This window comes from Staurois parvus, unplaced genomic scaffold (genome assembly GCF_062004578.1).
Source record: "Staurois parvus isolate SC_StPar_1 unplaced genomic scaffold, SC_StPar_1.0 ptg000222l, whole genome shotgun sequence".
NCBI lineage: Eukaryota > Metazoa > Chordata > Amphibia > Anura > Ranidae > Staurois > Staurois parvus.
In genome coordinates this window covers 869633-886980 of record NW_028318018.1, presented here as the reverse complement: position 1 = coordinate 886980, position 17348 = coordinate 869633, and the positions used below count along the sequence as shown (strand labels likewise).

General features: G+C 48.5%; 1 protein-coding gene across 1 annotated transcript in view; it reads left to right on the top strand.

Moving 5' to 3' along the window:
- The window catches only part of LOC149460675 (uncharacterized), a 52803-nt gene extending 37734 nt beyond the window's left edge, over positions 1-15069 (top strand). The window contains exon 2 of the mRNA XM_089679363.1: positions 12931-15069. Coding sequence (XP_089535489.1) covers positions 12931-14088 — 1158 coding nt within the window. The 3' untranslated portion in view covers positions 14089-15069. The remainder of the gene's footprint in view (positions 1-12930) is intronic.
- Positions 15070-17348: the final 2279 nt, after the last annotated feature.

Here is a 17348-nt window from a genome sequence, read left to right as displayed (position 1 = left end):
GTATTTGTGATGATTTCTGTGCACACACAATAGGACAGCGCTGTGACACATAATGCTCTTCTAGATGACAGGGAATCCTTCCCTTTGTTACAGCAGCAGTCCGCTAGAAGGTTTTTGTAGGTTTGGAGTTGTTACACATAGCGCGGGTTTTATCCATTTATAGTGATGACATCATTGCCCAAATCTGGGGGTCACCAGCCATTTCCACCCTTTACTCCCAGCTGGGGGGCTTTGTATCCATATACCAGATGTTCTACAGGACTAAATCTGCCATCAATGTTACTGCAAAATCAAAGGAGCCAAAACCCCTCCCCCGAGCAGTCATATATTTCTGTCCCCCTTGGTGGGAGTGGAGGTGACCCCTCTATAAGGATCTACAGTCCATACACACCCAGCACAAGGCCGGGGTCACACTACCAGACGCTTCTCGGGGCTGCAGTTCCTCTGAGCTCCACAAGGTGGGGATCTCACTTCTACCCAGACAGGAAGTCTCTATGGAAGACAGACAGGAAGTGATGTCAGGTACAGACAGGAAGTGATGTCAGGTACAGACAGGACATTCCATGTGGTACAAGGTGACCTTACTGCATCTGGCTGCAGAGGAGGTAATATGTAGATTCACCCCTTCAGGGGGATGAGTTGATTATTATTATTATATAGTATTTATAAAGCGCCAATAGTTCGCTCAGCGCTGTACATTACAAAGGGGGACAGAACATGTGACAGAACAATACCAATACAATGCAAAACATGAGGGGATCGAGGGCCCTGCTCTTTGGAGCTTACAATCTAGGAGGGAGGGGGTGGTGGCACAGGAGGAGATAGCTGTGGGGGATGGAGTGGTAGGAAGAGTGGAGGAGGTCGGCAAGTTAGCAGGGGGTGGGGTAGGCTTCCCTGAAGAGGTGGGTTTTCAGGGTGCGCCTAAAGGAGAGGAGAGTAGGTGATAATCTGATGGGTTGGGACAGGGAGTTCCAGAGGATGGGTGACACCCTGGAGAAGTCCTGGAGGCGGGCATGGGAGGAGGAGACCAGGGAACTAGAGAGAAGGAGGTCCTGTGAGGAGCGGAATGTGCGTGCTGGGCGGTACTTGGATATTAGGTCAGTGATGTAGTTCGGGGCAGTATGGTGGACGGCTTTGTACGTCAGTGTTAGGATTTTGAATTTGATCCGTTGGGCAATCGGAAGCCAGTGGAGGGATTGGCAGAGGGGGGTGGCGGAGATGGAGCGGTTGGAAAGGTGAATGAGTCTAACAGCCGTATTCAGGATGGACTGAAGCGGGGATAGCCAGCGGCGAGGCAGGCCAGTGAGGAGGGAGTTGCAGTAGTCGAGTCGTGATATGATGAGGGAGTGGATGAGCTGTTTAGTGGTTTCTGGGGTTAGGAACGTGCGGATTTTGGCGATGTTGCGGAGGTGGAGTTTGATGGTGGCGTTGTTGGATGTGATGGAGAAATCAATGGGGGGTGGGGTCCGGGCTGGGGGAAGACAAGAAACTCGGTTTTGGAGAGGTTCAGTTTAAGGAAGTGGAGTGACATCCAGTCTGATATGTCGCTGAGTAGGTGTGTGATTCGGGCAGAGACCGAGGGGGTGAGGTGGGGGGTTGAGAGATAGATTTGTGTGTCGTTGGCATAGAGGTGGTAGTTGAAGCCGTGAGAGTGTATGAGTTGGCCAAGGGAGGAGGTGTAGATGGAGAAGAGAAGGGGCCCGAGGACCGAGCCTTGAGGTACCCCAACAGAGAGGGGGAGTGAGGGGGAGGTGGTAGCATTATAGGTAACGCTGAAAGAGCGTTGTGATAGGTAGGATGAGAGCCAGGAGAGAGCAGAATCTCTGAGGCCAAGGGAGTGTAGTTTTTTGAGGAGGAGGGGGCGGTCGACTGTGTCGAAGGCCGCAGAGAGGTCAAGGAGTAGGAGCACTGAATAGTGGCCATTAGCTTTGGCGGTTAGAAGGTCGTTGGAGAGTTTGAGTAAGGCAGTTTCGGTGGAGTGTAGGGGATGGAAGCCGGACTGTAGGGGATCGAGGAGGTTGTTGTCGTTGAGGTGAGAGCTTAGGCGGCTGTAGACTAGGTGCTCGAGGAGTTTGGATGTGAATGGGAGCAGGGAGATGGGTCTGAGGTTGTTCGGGTCATTGGGGTCCAGGGAGGGCTTTTAAATGTATGGGGGTGATGTGTGCATGCTTCAGAGGGGAGGGGAAAGTGCCGGAGGAGAGGGAGAGATTGAAGATGTGGGTGAGGGAGCGTAGGATGGAGGAGGAGGGAGGTCGTAGGAATTGTGAGGGGATAGGGTCGAGGGGGCAGGTGGTGAGGCGGGCATCAGAGAGGATCTTGGAGACTTCCTCGATGGTAGTAAGGCCAAAGGTGCGGAGTGTTGGGGGTCTTCAGTATGAGGAATGTAGGGTGGGGTGGAAGTGGGGGTCAGAGCAGTGGTGGGGCCATGGGAGAGGGGTGATGAGGGGGTAGCTGAGTGAGGGGGAACGGGGTTGGGGGGAGTTTGAGCAGCGATGAAGTCCCTGCGGGTAATGTCGAGGGGGAGGGGGGTTGAGGGGGTAGCTGTGTGAGAGGGGACGGGTTGAGAGGGCGTGTGAGTTGCGGCAATGTCCTTGCGAATTGTGTCAATCTTGTTTTTGAAGTGATTGGCAATCTCAAGGGCGGTGAGTGAGGTGCTGGGTGGAGGTGGGGGTGGAGAGAGTAGAAAGTTGAAGGTGGAGAAGAGTCAGCGAGGATTGGAGGAGAGGGCCTTGATGAGGGTCAGGAAGTAGGCTTGTTTGGCTGCGTGGAGGGAGGAGGTGTAGGTGCGGAAGGCAGATTTGTAGCGGGTGAAGGCTTGTTGGGATTTGGTTTTGCGCCATAGTCACTCCAGGGCACGACTGTGTCGTTTGAGGGTTTTGTTGTGATCAGTCTGCCAGGGCTGGAGCGGTCGGGGTCTGATGTTGCGTGTGGCGCTAGTGAGTCAAGGGCTGCTGACAGCGCGTTGTTGTAGGCAGTCATAGCCAAGTTGGGGCAGGACAGGGGAAGGATGCGGTCATGGAGTTGATCAGCTGCAGAGTGGAGGGGGGCAGGGTTAAGGTTGCGGAGGTTACGGCTGGTAGTAGTGTGACATTTGGAGGGGTAGGCGTTGGAGGATGAGGAGATAGAGAAGGTAATCAGGTTGTGGTCAGAGAGAGGGAAGGGGGTGTTAGTGAGGTTGTGGGGAGCGCAGCGGTTGGAGAAGACAAGATCAAGGATATTACCGTCAGAGTGGGTGGTGAATTGTATGCACTGTGCAAGTGCAAAGGAGGAGGTTAAGTGGAGGAGATGGGATGTGTCCGGGTTGTTGAGGTTGACGGGGATGTTGAAATCCCCAAGGATGATGGTGGGTAGCTCAGAGGAGAGAAAAAACGGTAGCCAATAGGAAAAGTCATCCAGGAAGCGGGGTATGGATCCAGGAGGCCGGTATATCACAGCAATCTTCAGGGGGGTTGGGGAGAATAGTCGGACGCAGTGGGCCTCGAAGGAGGAGAAGGATAGGGAGGGGGGTTTGGGAGGACTCGGAAGGTGCTCTGCGGTGACAGGAGCAGGCCAACCCCACCACCTTTACGACCGTTGGTCCTGGGTGAGTGGGTCCAGGTGAGACCTCCATAGGAGAGTGCAGCAGGGGAGGTAGAGTCAGTGGCCTGGATCCAGGTTTCTGTGATCGCTAGGAGGTTGAGGGAGCGGAAAACAAAGAGGTCGTGGATGGCGGTAAGCTTGTTGCACACCGATTGGACGTTCAGGAGTGCATATGAAAACGGGGGGGAGATTTTAGGGAGCAGGGGGACAGATACTAAGTTGCGGCAGGACGTGGAGGCGGGAGGGTGTTGTGTGGGTGAGGGAGGTGGTGGAGGGCCAGGATTTGGGGAGATGTCCCCGGCGGTTAGGAGGAGGAGAAGGGTAAGAAAGGTGGCATGGGAGCGGGATGTGCAGGAGCGTGAGAAACCACTAGTGGAGGTGTTCGGGTCAGTGGGAGAGTGGAGTATTAGGAGAAGGTGGTGGGTGCCGTGGAGGGGTGAAGGAAGCAGTGAGGACACAATATACAATTGTTTGGGAGGAGCGGAGGGATATAGTGAATGGATTTTGGGAACGGAGGAGAGTAAAATGAGAAGGAGTGGAAGAGGCATTTTAGGGAGGTGCCCAGGAGGGCGGATAGGAGTGGTGGGAGGCTTGGTTGTCGATACGCATCTGCCCGCTGGACTATCTCATCGATGTGTCTTCTGGTGGCTGGAGCTTAGGGGAGAAGGGAGAGGGGATCAGGTGTGGATGGATGGTTTCCAGGGGCGCTTGAGTGGTGACAGTCTGGGGTGCAGAGGGGTCTCTCATTGTGGTGGCTTTCAACAAGGGTTCAAGTCTTTAGGTCAAGTTGAGCTGGGGGTTGGAATGAGTGGAGGTGCTGAAGGCCTGGCGTCTGGAGGTGGAGTGGGCTAGGCGTTGGTAGGCGCAGTAGGGCCCGGCGTCAGTGGGTGTTGTGGGTCAGTGCATGTGGATGCTGCGGGCCAGCGACTGAGGGTGCTAAGGGGCCCAGCGTCTGTGGGAGCGGTAGGGTCTGGCGATCGTAGGTGTTGTAGGGCCCGGCGTCAGTGGGTGCAGGCTCGCCTCTGCTGGATTAGACGGGGCTCGGGGCTGTGCGGTGGCAGGGGCACAGTTGTGTGGTATACAGTGGGGAGCAAGGAAGAAGATCTGGTAGTGGTGGCTTGCCCTCCTGGTGCCGGTGGGGGTGGTTTCTGCTTCTCCTCTCACTGTGGCGGCTGTAGGTAGGGGAGGCGGTGGTGGAGGCTCCCCTCTCACTGGTGCGGAAGGCGGGGTCCTGGTTCGGGCGTTGGGCAGTAGCAAGGCTTAGAGGCAGCGGTAGGCCGCAGGGGACAGGGCCCCCAGTACTCCTCCTGGGCAATGGCAGGACCTCTGGAGTGGCAGGCAAGGGTACCAACGGGGGTGGGGGTGGTGGCGGCGTTTCCTCAGGAGCAGGGGTTGCGTCCCCTCTGGAGCGATAATATCCCCAGAGGTTAACAGAAGAAGGGTGAGAAAAGTAACATGGGAGACGAAGTGGGACTCAGGCAGGTAAGAGATGTTTCCCGGGGTGTTTACTTGGTCTGTCCAGCATGTAGTAGAGTTTCTTGCTGTTGTACCTTCCTGCTGCTTGAGTTCTCCTGCTTTAGTTCAACTGCTGTGTTTAACTGCTTCGTCTTAGCACTCCATCAACGCAGCACTCACGCAATGCAGCACCCCATCAGAGACTGTGCCCCCCATCAGTGGTCTCCCCCCCATGAGCTGATCTAAATTTATAGGGAGATGCTCAAATGAACATTCAACTCCACCCCAATTAGAAGCTGATAACGATCACATGAATAGTGGGGGATGTTTCTCAGGAAACAGACTACAGTTATAAAACGGGTGCAGCTGGAGGTGAGAACTGGTCAACGTATACACAAATATAAATACACCAATTGTTCTGAATTTACCAGGAGTCAATGCGTTTTCCTAGTTAAGATAATATATCTTGCTCCCAAAGCTGGCCTACATGGTTCAGTTTTATCGTTCAGCCAGCGGGATGACCATAAAAACTGAAGTGATTCCCCCATCCACACATTGGAGGTGGATGGGGGAATCCTCCCCGCTGCACTCTTGTATTCTGACAATGGGGGGACTCCTCCGCTCTCAGAATACACAGATCAGCACTGAAGCTATTGGCTGCAGCCGCTGGGGGAGTGGCTTTTATCCGGCAGTGGCCACACATGGATGGAAATGTGAGCGATCCCTGCTGAACCAGCTGAATTTCCATGGATCTATGGTCACCTTCAGTGACTTCCTCCCCTCCCCCTCATCTCCTTCATGATGGAAGTCATGCTGAGATCATCTCCCATTGGCTGAGCAATATTCTCATTTGTCTCTCAGCTCCTTCTTGCTATTCCTCGTCCTGCCTGTTGTTTCCTTGGATTGATTTTCTGTGTAGTGACCCCGGCTTGGTCTCTTGGATGCGCTCATCTGTTGCTTGCCCTGACCTTTCTCCTGATTCCTGGATCTCCTCCTCATCTCTCCTCCATATCCTCTTACACAGCTTTTCTCCACACCTGCAGTGACCCTGGGGGGAGGAAACTTGGCACCAGCACGCCGCCAAATCCATCCCCACCATTAGGGGCTCTGGAGACAATTGTCTGCTATTTACACTCCGTTCCTCCGCACGTCACCTGATCACATGACAGCTTACTTCCACAGATTCCCGACAGATTTCTGGATGGTAAAGGTCAAAGGTCACTCTTCAGTTTAGGAGAGGTAGGACGCACCCAGGAACAAGGATTTAGTTTGCATGGGAGCCTCATATAGAGGACCCCTCAAATCTCCCCATCCCAATGTCCCTCCATCCAGAGTCAGAGAATCCTATGACATCACACTGACCTCACAGCTCCTCCTCCCAATGCCCCTCCATCCAGAGTCAGAGAATCCTATGACATCACACTGACCTCACAGCTCCTCCTCCCAATGTCCCTCCATCTGATTTTTTCTGATGCTCTTAGGATGTGGGGGCCCCTTGGTATCCTCACATGTAAAGTGGGACTGTTGGTCCTGCGTTGTATGTAATGACATCAGAATGCTGCAACAAGCCTATACCCTGCGTAGTGTGGGGGTCCTATGGGGGGGAATTATACCTCAGCCTGAAGTGGGGCTTTAATAAAATAGAGACCTGAATGGAGAGGTGAGGAGGATTCTGGGAATATCATTTGATGTGACTATTTGTGTTCAGATGTAGAGTTTTCCTTCTGTGAAGTCTGGAGATCATATGACATCACATTGCCTCCACCTCCCTCCCTGATAGAAGAGAGAAAGAAGAAGAAGATTCTAGAAGTCACCAGAGAGATCACTGAGCTGCTGACAGGAGAGGTGAGCGGTGCCGGGAATTCTGGGACATTCTCCAGTAACAGACAAGGGATGTGTCTGGATGGTGACTGTATCATTGTGTGTGTCAGGTTCCTATAAGGTGTCATGGTGTCACTGTCTATTTCTCCATGGAGGAGTGGGAGTATTTAGAAGGACACAAGGATCTCTACAAGGACGTCATGATGGACAATCAGCCGCCCCTCACATCACCGGGTAAGAGGAGACTTTATTGTAAAGGAGAGAGCAGTACGGAGGATCCACCTAGATCCCCCATCATCTGATAAACACATAGAAACAATGGATTCAGTCAGTGTGTGTGTTTCCTACAGATGGATCCAGTCATGGGAACCCACCAGAGAGATGTCCCCGTCCTCTGTATTCCCGGGATTCCACACAGGAAGGTCACACCATCCCTCACCATCATCAGGTAGATGATGACAATTATTGGTAGTTGTGATTTATACACAGCATGTTTGTTACAATGAATGTTTTATTATATCTTTCAGAGTGGAATCCTCGGGGATGATAATATTGATGTTAAAGAAGAGTATAAAGAGGAGGATGAGGAGTATGGAGTGATGGAGGAGTTTTCAGAAGGACACAAGGATATGATGGAGCCACCTAATACAAGGAACCCACCAGAGAGATGTCCCCGTCCTCTGTATTCCCGGGATTCCACACAGGAAGGTCACACCATCCCTCCCCATTGCAAGGTTGGTGGGATGGAGCATCTAGAACATGAACTCATAGAGGCAATGTGTGGAGTTCTTTTATGTGAGTTTATATTTTACAGATGATTTTCTCTCATTTCCTTGATTTAGAGTGGAGATCCAATCAATATAGAATTTGAGGTGAAAGCAGAAGAAGAAGAGGCGTATGTGAGGGATGATCAGCAGTCTATGGAGGAGGATGGAATAACGGGGACATTTATAGAGGAGGACACTCCTACAGAGATCAGCACAGGTGGGTCATGAACACTAAATCCATTCCTCCACCCATACTGCTCACTGATTGGTCCAGAGTAGGGCGGGGGCGGGGTGATATCAGCCTGTAATCCCCTGGTCACTTTCCTGAGCTGTGTTCCCCGTCCTGTATTCCTGGATTTCTCTCGGATAATCTTCCTTCTCTGTGCTGCAGACACAATTTATGTCTCTAGACTGGATTTATGGAGGTTCTGGGGTTCAGCTGGCAGCAAAATGTTGATTTTTACTCTAAGCATTGCATAATGTAGGCACCCAGGACATGTGACTGGGGTCTCCTGCCTTGTGCCTGACTCCTCCAGGGGACTTTCTCTGTTATCTGCTGGCTGTGCCGGGTGGAGGGATATGTCTGTAGTGTCTCAGACCCAAGTCACTGAGTGCAGTCTCAGGAGATGGGAGACAAGCGACCCTTTAAGGACCTTTAACCTCCCTGGCGGTATGATTCTTTCTGATTTTTTGTGCTGAAAGCGGTACCATTATTTTGCATGGAAATATGTTGTTTTTTTATTGTAGGCTGTAATTTTTAGGAATAACTCACTGAAATCTGTCCGAACAAGAGTCTAGTAAACATCCCGGATATGATAAAACTTGAAACACGAAATCATAAATTATAATTTAATAAATAATATAATAATAATAAATTTAATTCAATAATATAATCAAACCAAAAACACTGAAATTTGAAATACAGAGGCAAATTCGCACATCGCTGAGCAAAGTCGCAAAATCGTTTTCAGTGTCTGATGAGGAATTTCCCCCACGAATCATTATCACTCAATTCTGCAAGTGGTTCTGATTTACTATCGCTGTTCTAAAACCGCTTTTGACGTAAAGGGACGCTTTTTGGACGCCATGGACTTTACTAAGTTTCCAGGCAGAAAGAACAGACAAAATGCAGGCAGGGCGCCAGACAAAGCACTAGGGACAAAATATATGTGAAATGCATTGAAACAGCAATGACAGCAAAAATGACATTTTTAAAAAATTTCAAATTTCCCGCCGGTTCCGGCGCCTGTACGTGGAGCGAAGGACAAGGTAAGTGATGCAGGGACCCCCGGAGAACGCCGCATGGTAAGCCCGAGTGTAGCTTGGGGTTACCGATATTGGTACTGAAATTTTACCCCAAGCTACACTCAGGAATACCGCTAAGGAGGTTAATTACTGAATAACAATATTATCAGTCCTGACCATTAAACTATAGAATTTATATTGTACATTACATACTCCTGACCCCTGCACTATATACTCTATGTTGTACATTACATACTCCTGACCCCTGCACTATATACTCTATGTTGTACATTACATACTCCTGACCCCTGCACTATATACTCTATGTTGTACATTACATACTCCTGACCCCTGCACTATATACTCTATGTTGTACATTACATACTCCTGACCCCTGCACTATATACTCTATGTTGTACATTACATACTCCTGACCCCTGCACTATATACTCTATGTTGTACATTACATACTCCTGACCCCTGCACTATATACTCTGTTGTACATTACATACTCCTGACCCCTGCACTATATACTCTATGTTGTACATTACATACTCCTGACCCCTGCACTATATACTCTATGTTGTACATTACATACTCCTGACCCCTGCACTATATACTCTATGTTGTACATTACATACTCCTGACCCCTGCACTATATACTCTATGTTGTACATTACATACTCCTGACCCCTGCACTATATACTCTATGTTGTACATTACATACTCCTGACCCCTGCACTATATACTCTATGTTGTACATTACATTCTCCTGACCCCTGCACTGTATACTCTATGTTGTACATTACATACTCCTGACCCCTGCACTATATACTCTATGTTGTACATTACATACTCCTGACCCCTGCACTATATACTCTATGTTGTACATTACATACTCCTGACCCCTGCGCTATATACTCTATGTTGTACATTACATACTCCTGACCCCTGCACTATATACTCTATGTTGTACATTACATACTCCTGACCCCTGCACTATATACTCTATGTTGTACATTACATACTCCTGACCCCTGCACTATATACTCTATGTTGTACATTACATACTCCTGACCCCTGCACTATATACTCTATGTTGTACATTACATACTCCTGACCCCTGCACTATATACTCTATGTTGTACATTACATCATTCTGATACTATATAGTCCAGGGGTGTTAACATTTTTTAAAAAAACGACTTGACCACGGACTAAATTGGTCTCCAATCTACTTGTCCCTCATGACAATCTACTTGTCCAGATAAAAAATAAAATGTAACCCAAACCATATTGAAATCTGAGGACCTTTTAGGAATGTCGGTTATACAATCAAAATGGCCTTTATGGCGACTTAAACGTGGAATATTTTTAACATTGTGCTCTAGATCTCCTCCTCCCCTCCCTGCCTGTCTCCAGCCCCGCCCCCCGGGACTAGCAGGGAGGAGAGAGACATTGTAGTATAATGAGCACTGATTGGCTGCTCCTCAGGAAAGGGGAGTGTCCGGCTTATCCTTTATCCCTTTCTCTTCCAGAGCCGTTTTTGTGTTTTTTCTTCACAAGTTTAAAAAATAATTTTAGTCCTGAAGATGACACAAACCCCCCAAACATGAGATATTTTCTGAAAGTAAAGACCCCGGAGAATAAAATACTGGTAGTTCCAATGTTTATGTTGTATGATATTACCACAAAAGTTCAGTAAAAATACAAGTAAGTTCATTTTAGGGCACAAAAAAGCGATAAATGACCCTATATTTTGTAAAATATGAAAGACGAGATCGCAGCGAGTAAATAGACATCCAGCGTGTCAGACCTGAAATTTGTGCGCACTCGTGAAATGGTGAACTTCAGTGCCCTATATTATCTATAGGTGACCCTTTCAAAGCCCCTCACAGGTCATCAGTATAGAGTACGGAGGAGGTCTGGTGCTAGAATTATCGCTCTCATTCTGGCGTGTGCGGCGATATGTAACGTGTATGGCAATCAATATTTTCATGTGTAGGCGCTGCAGCGTGTGCTTTTACATTTTTTTACGTGCGTGTATGCGGGGGGGCTATGTTTTTTTTTCTTGAGGGGGTGTTATGTGCTTGGCTGTAACTTTTAATTTTTTACAATTAATAAAAACTACTTTAATGACAGGTTTTCTTTATTGAGACATCCAAGGTCTAAAAGACCCCCAATGTCTCCCCTGTACTCCCCTGGATGTAATGCACTGCACACCGCACTGCATTGCATTCTTTGCCAGCCTCTATGGCCGGGAAATCTCTCAACCGACAACCAGAAGTGATATCATAATGTCACTTCTGAGTCAGGACAAGAAGGGGAGGGGAGCAGACATGTCTGATCTCCCCCCCAGCCGATGGCAGTGAACTGGTCCTGGGCCAGCAGATTTGCAACTGGAGCCTGGGAGACAGTAGGTGGGGGGGTAGAGGCTAGAACTATAAGCTGTGTGGAAGCAATCGGCGGCAGCTCTGCCACCCAAATACTTTCACCTGACAGGTGAGCCCTGCTGCTTGCCCACAACAGGGCTAAGGGTTAAACAAAACTACCTGCCCGGCGCCTGGAACTACATATCCCAGCATCGGGCGATACAAAATTATCCCTGTAGTATTATCAATTGTATCTTATTCAATATGTTGTACGTTACCTCTTCCTGACCCCTGCACTATATACTCTATGTTGTACATTACATCCTCCTGACCCCTGCACTATATACTCTATGTTGTACATTACATACTCCTGACCCCTGCACTATATACTCTATGTTGTACATTACATACTCCTGACCCCTGTACTATATACTCTGTTGTACATTACATCCTCCTGACCCCTGCACTATATACTCTATGTTGTACATTACATACTCCTGACCCTGCACTATATACTGTTATACATTTCATACTCCTGACCCCTGCACTATATACTCTATGTTGTACATTACATACTCCTGACCCCTGCACTATATACTCTATGTTGTACATTACGTCCTCCTGACCCTTGCACTATATACTCTATGTTGTACATTACATACTCCTGACCCCTGCACTATATACTCTATGTTGTACATTACATCATCCTGACCCCTGCACTATCTACTCTATGTTGTACATTACATACTCCTGACCCCTGCACTATATACTTTATGTTGTACATTACATACTCCTGACCCCTACACTATATACTCTATGTTGTACATTACTTCCTCCTGACCCCTGCACTATATACTCTATGTTGTACTTTACATACTCCTGACCCCTGCACTATATACTCTATGTTGTACATTACATACTCCTGACCCCTGCACTATATACTCTATGTTGTACATTACATACTCCTGACCCCTGCACTATATACACTATGTTGTACATTACATACTCCTGACCTCTGCACTATATACTCTATGTTGTACTTTACATAGTCCTGACTTCTGCTCTCTCCCCTCCCCCCACTGCTATATATACACATAATATGGATTCTCTTTTGTTCCCCCCATTTCCTCCCAGCTGGACATTTTATATCGGATGATGTGATTGGAGCACAGACTTTTACATGGTGATAATAATGTGATAACATCCTCCAACTTTGGACCCTTAAACAGAAAGTGATAATGAGGGAGGAGTCAATACCCCAATGATGGTGGTCTTCAGGATCAGTCCAGTCTTCATCTTGGTTGTTCTCCCCCCCATCTTCACTCTCTGACCTCTGGTAGGGCTCAGCCCCGCTGTTCTTCATGACTAAATCATGGACTAAATAAGGAAGTGCAGTACTTCTTGTGTTGGGAAGATGGCGATGAGTGATAGAGGGGGTGGGGACCCTCGTCCTATAATCCCCTCATCACTGTCCCTCCTATAAAAGACAGTTCTGGTTGTTTCCTCACTCTCTGACTAAGGTCCATGAATAAAGAAATGACCTGGTAGGAGATCAGAGGAGCCATTTCCTAGTTCCCTTGAGGATGGAATTGTAAGCTCCTCAGAGACCAAGCTGCCTGATGTGGGTGGAGTCCTGGTTTGGGGGAACCAATCAGCTCCTGTCTAGTAATCCTCTTTGTCTTTTAGTCCATGGCCGGGAGATGAGGAAAACTTCCGAGGATTGTCTCACTTTGTCTCCAGACTGGAAAGTAGAAGATGAGGACATCACACAGTATAGTCCAGGAGAAAACCCGGCTCCCTCCAATGTCCATCCGGCACCACCCAGTGTAGATGGACCATCGGATTCCTCGTATCCTGAGGAACCTCAGACTGTGTGGGACCCGGCCGGTCTTCCAACAGGGAAGAGCTTCTCCTGTACTGAGTGGAAGAAGAGCTTCTGTTCTAAATTCCGTCTTAATCAGCATAAAAGATTTCACACGGGAGAGAAGCCGTATTCCTATCCTGAGTGCGGGAAATGTTTTTCACAGAAGTCCAATCTTTACACACATCAGAGATCCCACAGGGGGAAGAAGCCGTATTCCTGTCCTGAGTGCGGGAAAGGGTTTTCAGACAAGTCTAGTCTTCATACACATCAGAGATCTCATACAGGGGAGAAGCTGTATTCCTGTCCTGAGTGTGGGAAATGTTTTTCACAGAAGTCCAATCTTTACACACATCAGAAATCTCACACAGGGGAAAAGCCGTATTCCTGTTCTGAGTGTGGGAAATGTTTTTTAGTGAAGTCCCATCTTTCCACACATCAGAGATCTCACACGGGGGAGAAGCCGTATTCGTGTCCTGAGTGCGGGAAATGTTTTTCAGACAAGTCTAGTTTTCACACACATCAGAGATCTCACACGGGGGAGAAACCGTATTCTTGTCCTGAGTGTGGGAAATGTTTTTCACATAAGTACCATCTTTCCACACATCAGAGATCGCACACAAAGGAGAAGCCGTATTTATGTCCTGAGTGCGGGAAATGTTTTTCACAGAAGTCCAGTCTTTACACACATCAGAGAACTCACACGGGGGAGAAGCCTTATTCCTGTTCCGAGTGCAGGAAATGTTTTTCAGAGAAGTCCAGTCTTTACACACATCAGAGAACTCACACAGGGGAGAAGCCATATTCCTGTCCTGAGTGCGGGAAATGTTTTGCACATATGTCAAATCTTTCCAGTCATCAGAGATCTCACGCAGGGGAGAAGCCATATTCCTGTCCTGAGTGCAAAAAATGTTATTCACAGAAGTCCCATCTTTCCAGACATCAGAGATCTCACATGGGGGAGAAGCCACTTTCCTGTCCTGAGTGAGGAAAATGTTCCTCACTGAAGTCCTGTCTTCCTGTACATAAGGGATCCCACACAACCCTGGAGGTGTATTAGTGCCTTGAGTGCGGGAAATGTCTTCTAGATGAATGTTGCTGGACATCCCAGCTCTCATGTGGGGAAGAAGCACACCCTGATATACACCTCAGATATACTCCATGTCTGATCTTCATCATGGAACAAACAGTTCATAAGGAGAGCAGAGGTCCCCAAAGACATGGATGAAATGTGGGACCGGGATGGCCATTGATGGCAGGAGAAGAATAAAAATGGAGTCCTGCCCTGTGATTGGCTGAGTACAATTTGTGGTGGGAGATTTCACAAACACTTGGAGTTCTATGGAGAACAATGTTGAACGGATGTGACCGGCATTCTCCAGCTGGGAGGATTTTTGGCCGTATTTTATTTCTTATGATCATTGGCTCCATCTAGTGGCCATAATATCATATTGGGCTAGTTTTACTGATGGAGATATTTCAGAAAAATCACCTCATTGTGGCCACTAGATGGAGCCGGCGATCATAGGAAATCACTGTGTTACTGTGGCGGGATGTTGTCACAGCTGGAGGAATGATTGTCTCATTGGTCCAATGAATGTTCTATAAATAGAGCCCTTGGTTTCCTTCATCAGACATGGCTCCATACTAATCGCTGAGGTCACACTCCCGCACCCTGAGGTCACACTCCTGCACTCTGAGGTCATACTCCCGTACCCTGAGGTCACACTCCCGCACCCTGAGGTCACACTCCCGCACCCTTAGGTCGCACTCTGAGGTCACACTCCCGCACCCTGAGGTCACACTCCTGCACCCTTAGGTCACATTCCCGCACTCTGAGGTCACACTCCCGCACTCTGAGGTCACACTCCTGTACTCTGAGTCCTGGACACACTGAAGGAGATCAGGGAAAGTGGATGAAGTCCTTGTAAAACAACACATTCAGTTAAACAGAGAAATGAAAGCAAAACGTGTGTGTGTATATATATTATAAATTATTTCCTCCTTTTCTTATAAGTGATCACATGACCTCTGTTCTCAGCTGCATAGACAACTGGGGAGGAGTGATCTCAGGACAAGTCTGATGATTGGAGGAGAGCAGACTGAGCTCCCAGCACAGCTAGAGCACTGACCACACTGAGCTCTCATGCCTACTGTGGTCAGTTTTAATAGGAAATCAGAGGTGGTCAGTTTTAATAGGAAATCAGAGTGACTGGCAGGATCACCGGGGATCTCACACAAAGGAAGCAATACAGAGAGAAGAGGAGACATCTTCATACCAGGACATGGGACAGCCGGCACAGATCAGGAATAGGACGTGTTGGAGGAACATATTCTTTGAAGGAGAAGATCAGGCAAAGCTCTTCTGTCTTTACTTCTCCTGTGGATCAGAGGAGTGCAGTTCATTCTGATCTCCTGTGACCCATTTTCAGGTGAAGCCCGCTGTCAGCTGATGTCACTCAGCCGGTCCAGGCTGGGGAAAGATCCCGACATCAGAGTCTGAACCAGCCGCTCCCTCCCCCTCCACAGCCCAGTGAGTGTGGGGGGGGGGCAGGGCAGAGAGCGGTGACTGACAGTCACCACTCTCTGCTCAGAACGGCTGTGAGAACGCATGGTCAGCAATGGTTAGACTCGTTGGCCTTTCTGCTGCTTTCACCTGGTGGTCTGTCCTGCAAATAGTTTTAGCTGTTCCCCATCACACAAGTTCTCTGGCACATGTAGCGGTTGGCCATTATCTGCTAACCATTTGGCTGCCCCAAGGGAGCTTAGAATTCTCAGTGGACTCTGTGGGCAAGGCTAACGTTCCCCAATATGGGAACACACAATATTGCAGCTTGTTCTCTAAGTGTCGGCTAGCTTTTGTCTTTTTGGGGTGCTGATTTTGGCCAAGACTCCTGCATGGAACACTCACCTCCCCAGAGACTGACACTGCTGTCCAAATATGTTCCCTGTGCTACTTCATTGACACACACTATACAAGAAGTGTGTAATATCCAGGACACCAGGCGTGACACCAGGACACAACTTACACACAGTAAGCCTGCCAAGGAATGCTAGAGACACAGAAAAGTTGGGAGAATAAGAAGAAGGCCTTCTGTTGTTTGGACTATCATTATGCTGGACTAACTGGACCCAGACTAAGTTTGCTTTACACCCCGTGTAACATCTTGCCCCGAGATTGGTTGGGGAGCATAGGATCTTTAGCTGCCTGATTCTAGACGTGTGTGCCTATGGAATTTATGTGCCCAGTGGACACTTGTTCCTCACTTCATTCCCTCCTCACCTCTTGTTGTCAAAACACTGACATGTGAATGAGCAACAAGTTGGATCCAAGTGGTATGTGTGGAGCAGATAGACAATTTGCCCATTAGGGCCCCTTCATTTCTGGGGGACATTGCATGTAACTGGTCTCATCCATAACTGATAGTCCATCCAAGAGCAGCTTTCAAGTCATGTGACTTCTGTGTAATGCCAATCCCAACTAGAGATGAGGTGATGGGAGACATCTTGACAGAGTTGGGCCACAGGATCCCCCCCACATTGTCTACTTGGCTGCACCCCCTTTTGTCAGTCTGCACAACTCCACTCCACCAAGTTATGTAGAAGTCCCTGGATGGAATGAAGAGCTACTCCAAACGTGAACAATGTAACGTGAATGGAGTGTTCTGTGTAAACTGTTGCAGCATTTCACAAGAGGAAGCAAACCAAGATTGGGAGTAGCTGCAGACAGCAAGCAGACAACTTCAATCTTTATGTATCCCAGCTTAGGATGGAAGGAGCTGGTTTACCTCTCGGAAACATGCAATCCTATCTGCTACAGTCCTAAAGCTGGACTTGCCAGAAAACACTTTGTTTGGACATTACCAGAAATTCCAGGTAAGCAAGATTGTCCAGTGCAGCTGGAGCTAGCAGAGTCCTGCAATGCTTTAGGGACATGCAGATCAGCTCCAACTGCAATGAAGAAGATTGCCGACCTGCAAAGGCTGAAGAAGACACAACACAGGGCACTGTCCAAGAGAAATAGAACATTTATTACCAACAATCAATAGAAAACTATAAAACATCATAAAAAATTGTAACTAAACTAAAATTGCTGCCTGAAATAGGCTCCAAGGCTGGGCTGGTCCTCGTCTGGTTCCACCTCCAGGGCTTGCTCCAGGGCCTGGATCCAGCGGCACATCCAGCCCAGGAGGCCACGAATGTCAGGATCGGGGAACAATGTAGAAAAAGCCAAACAAAATGTATTAT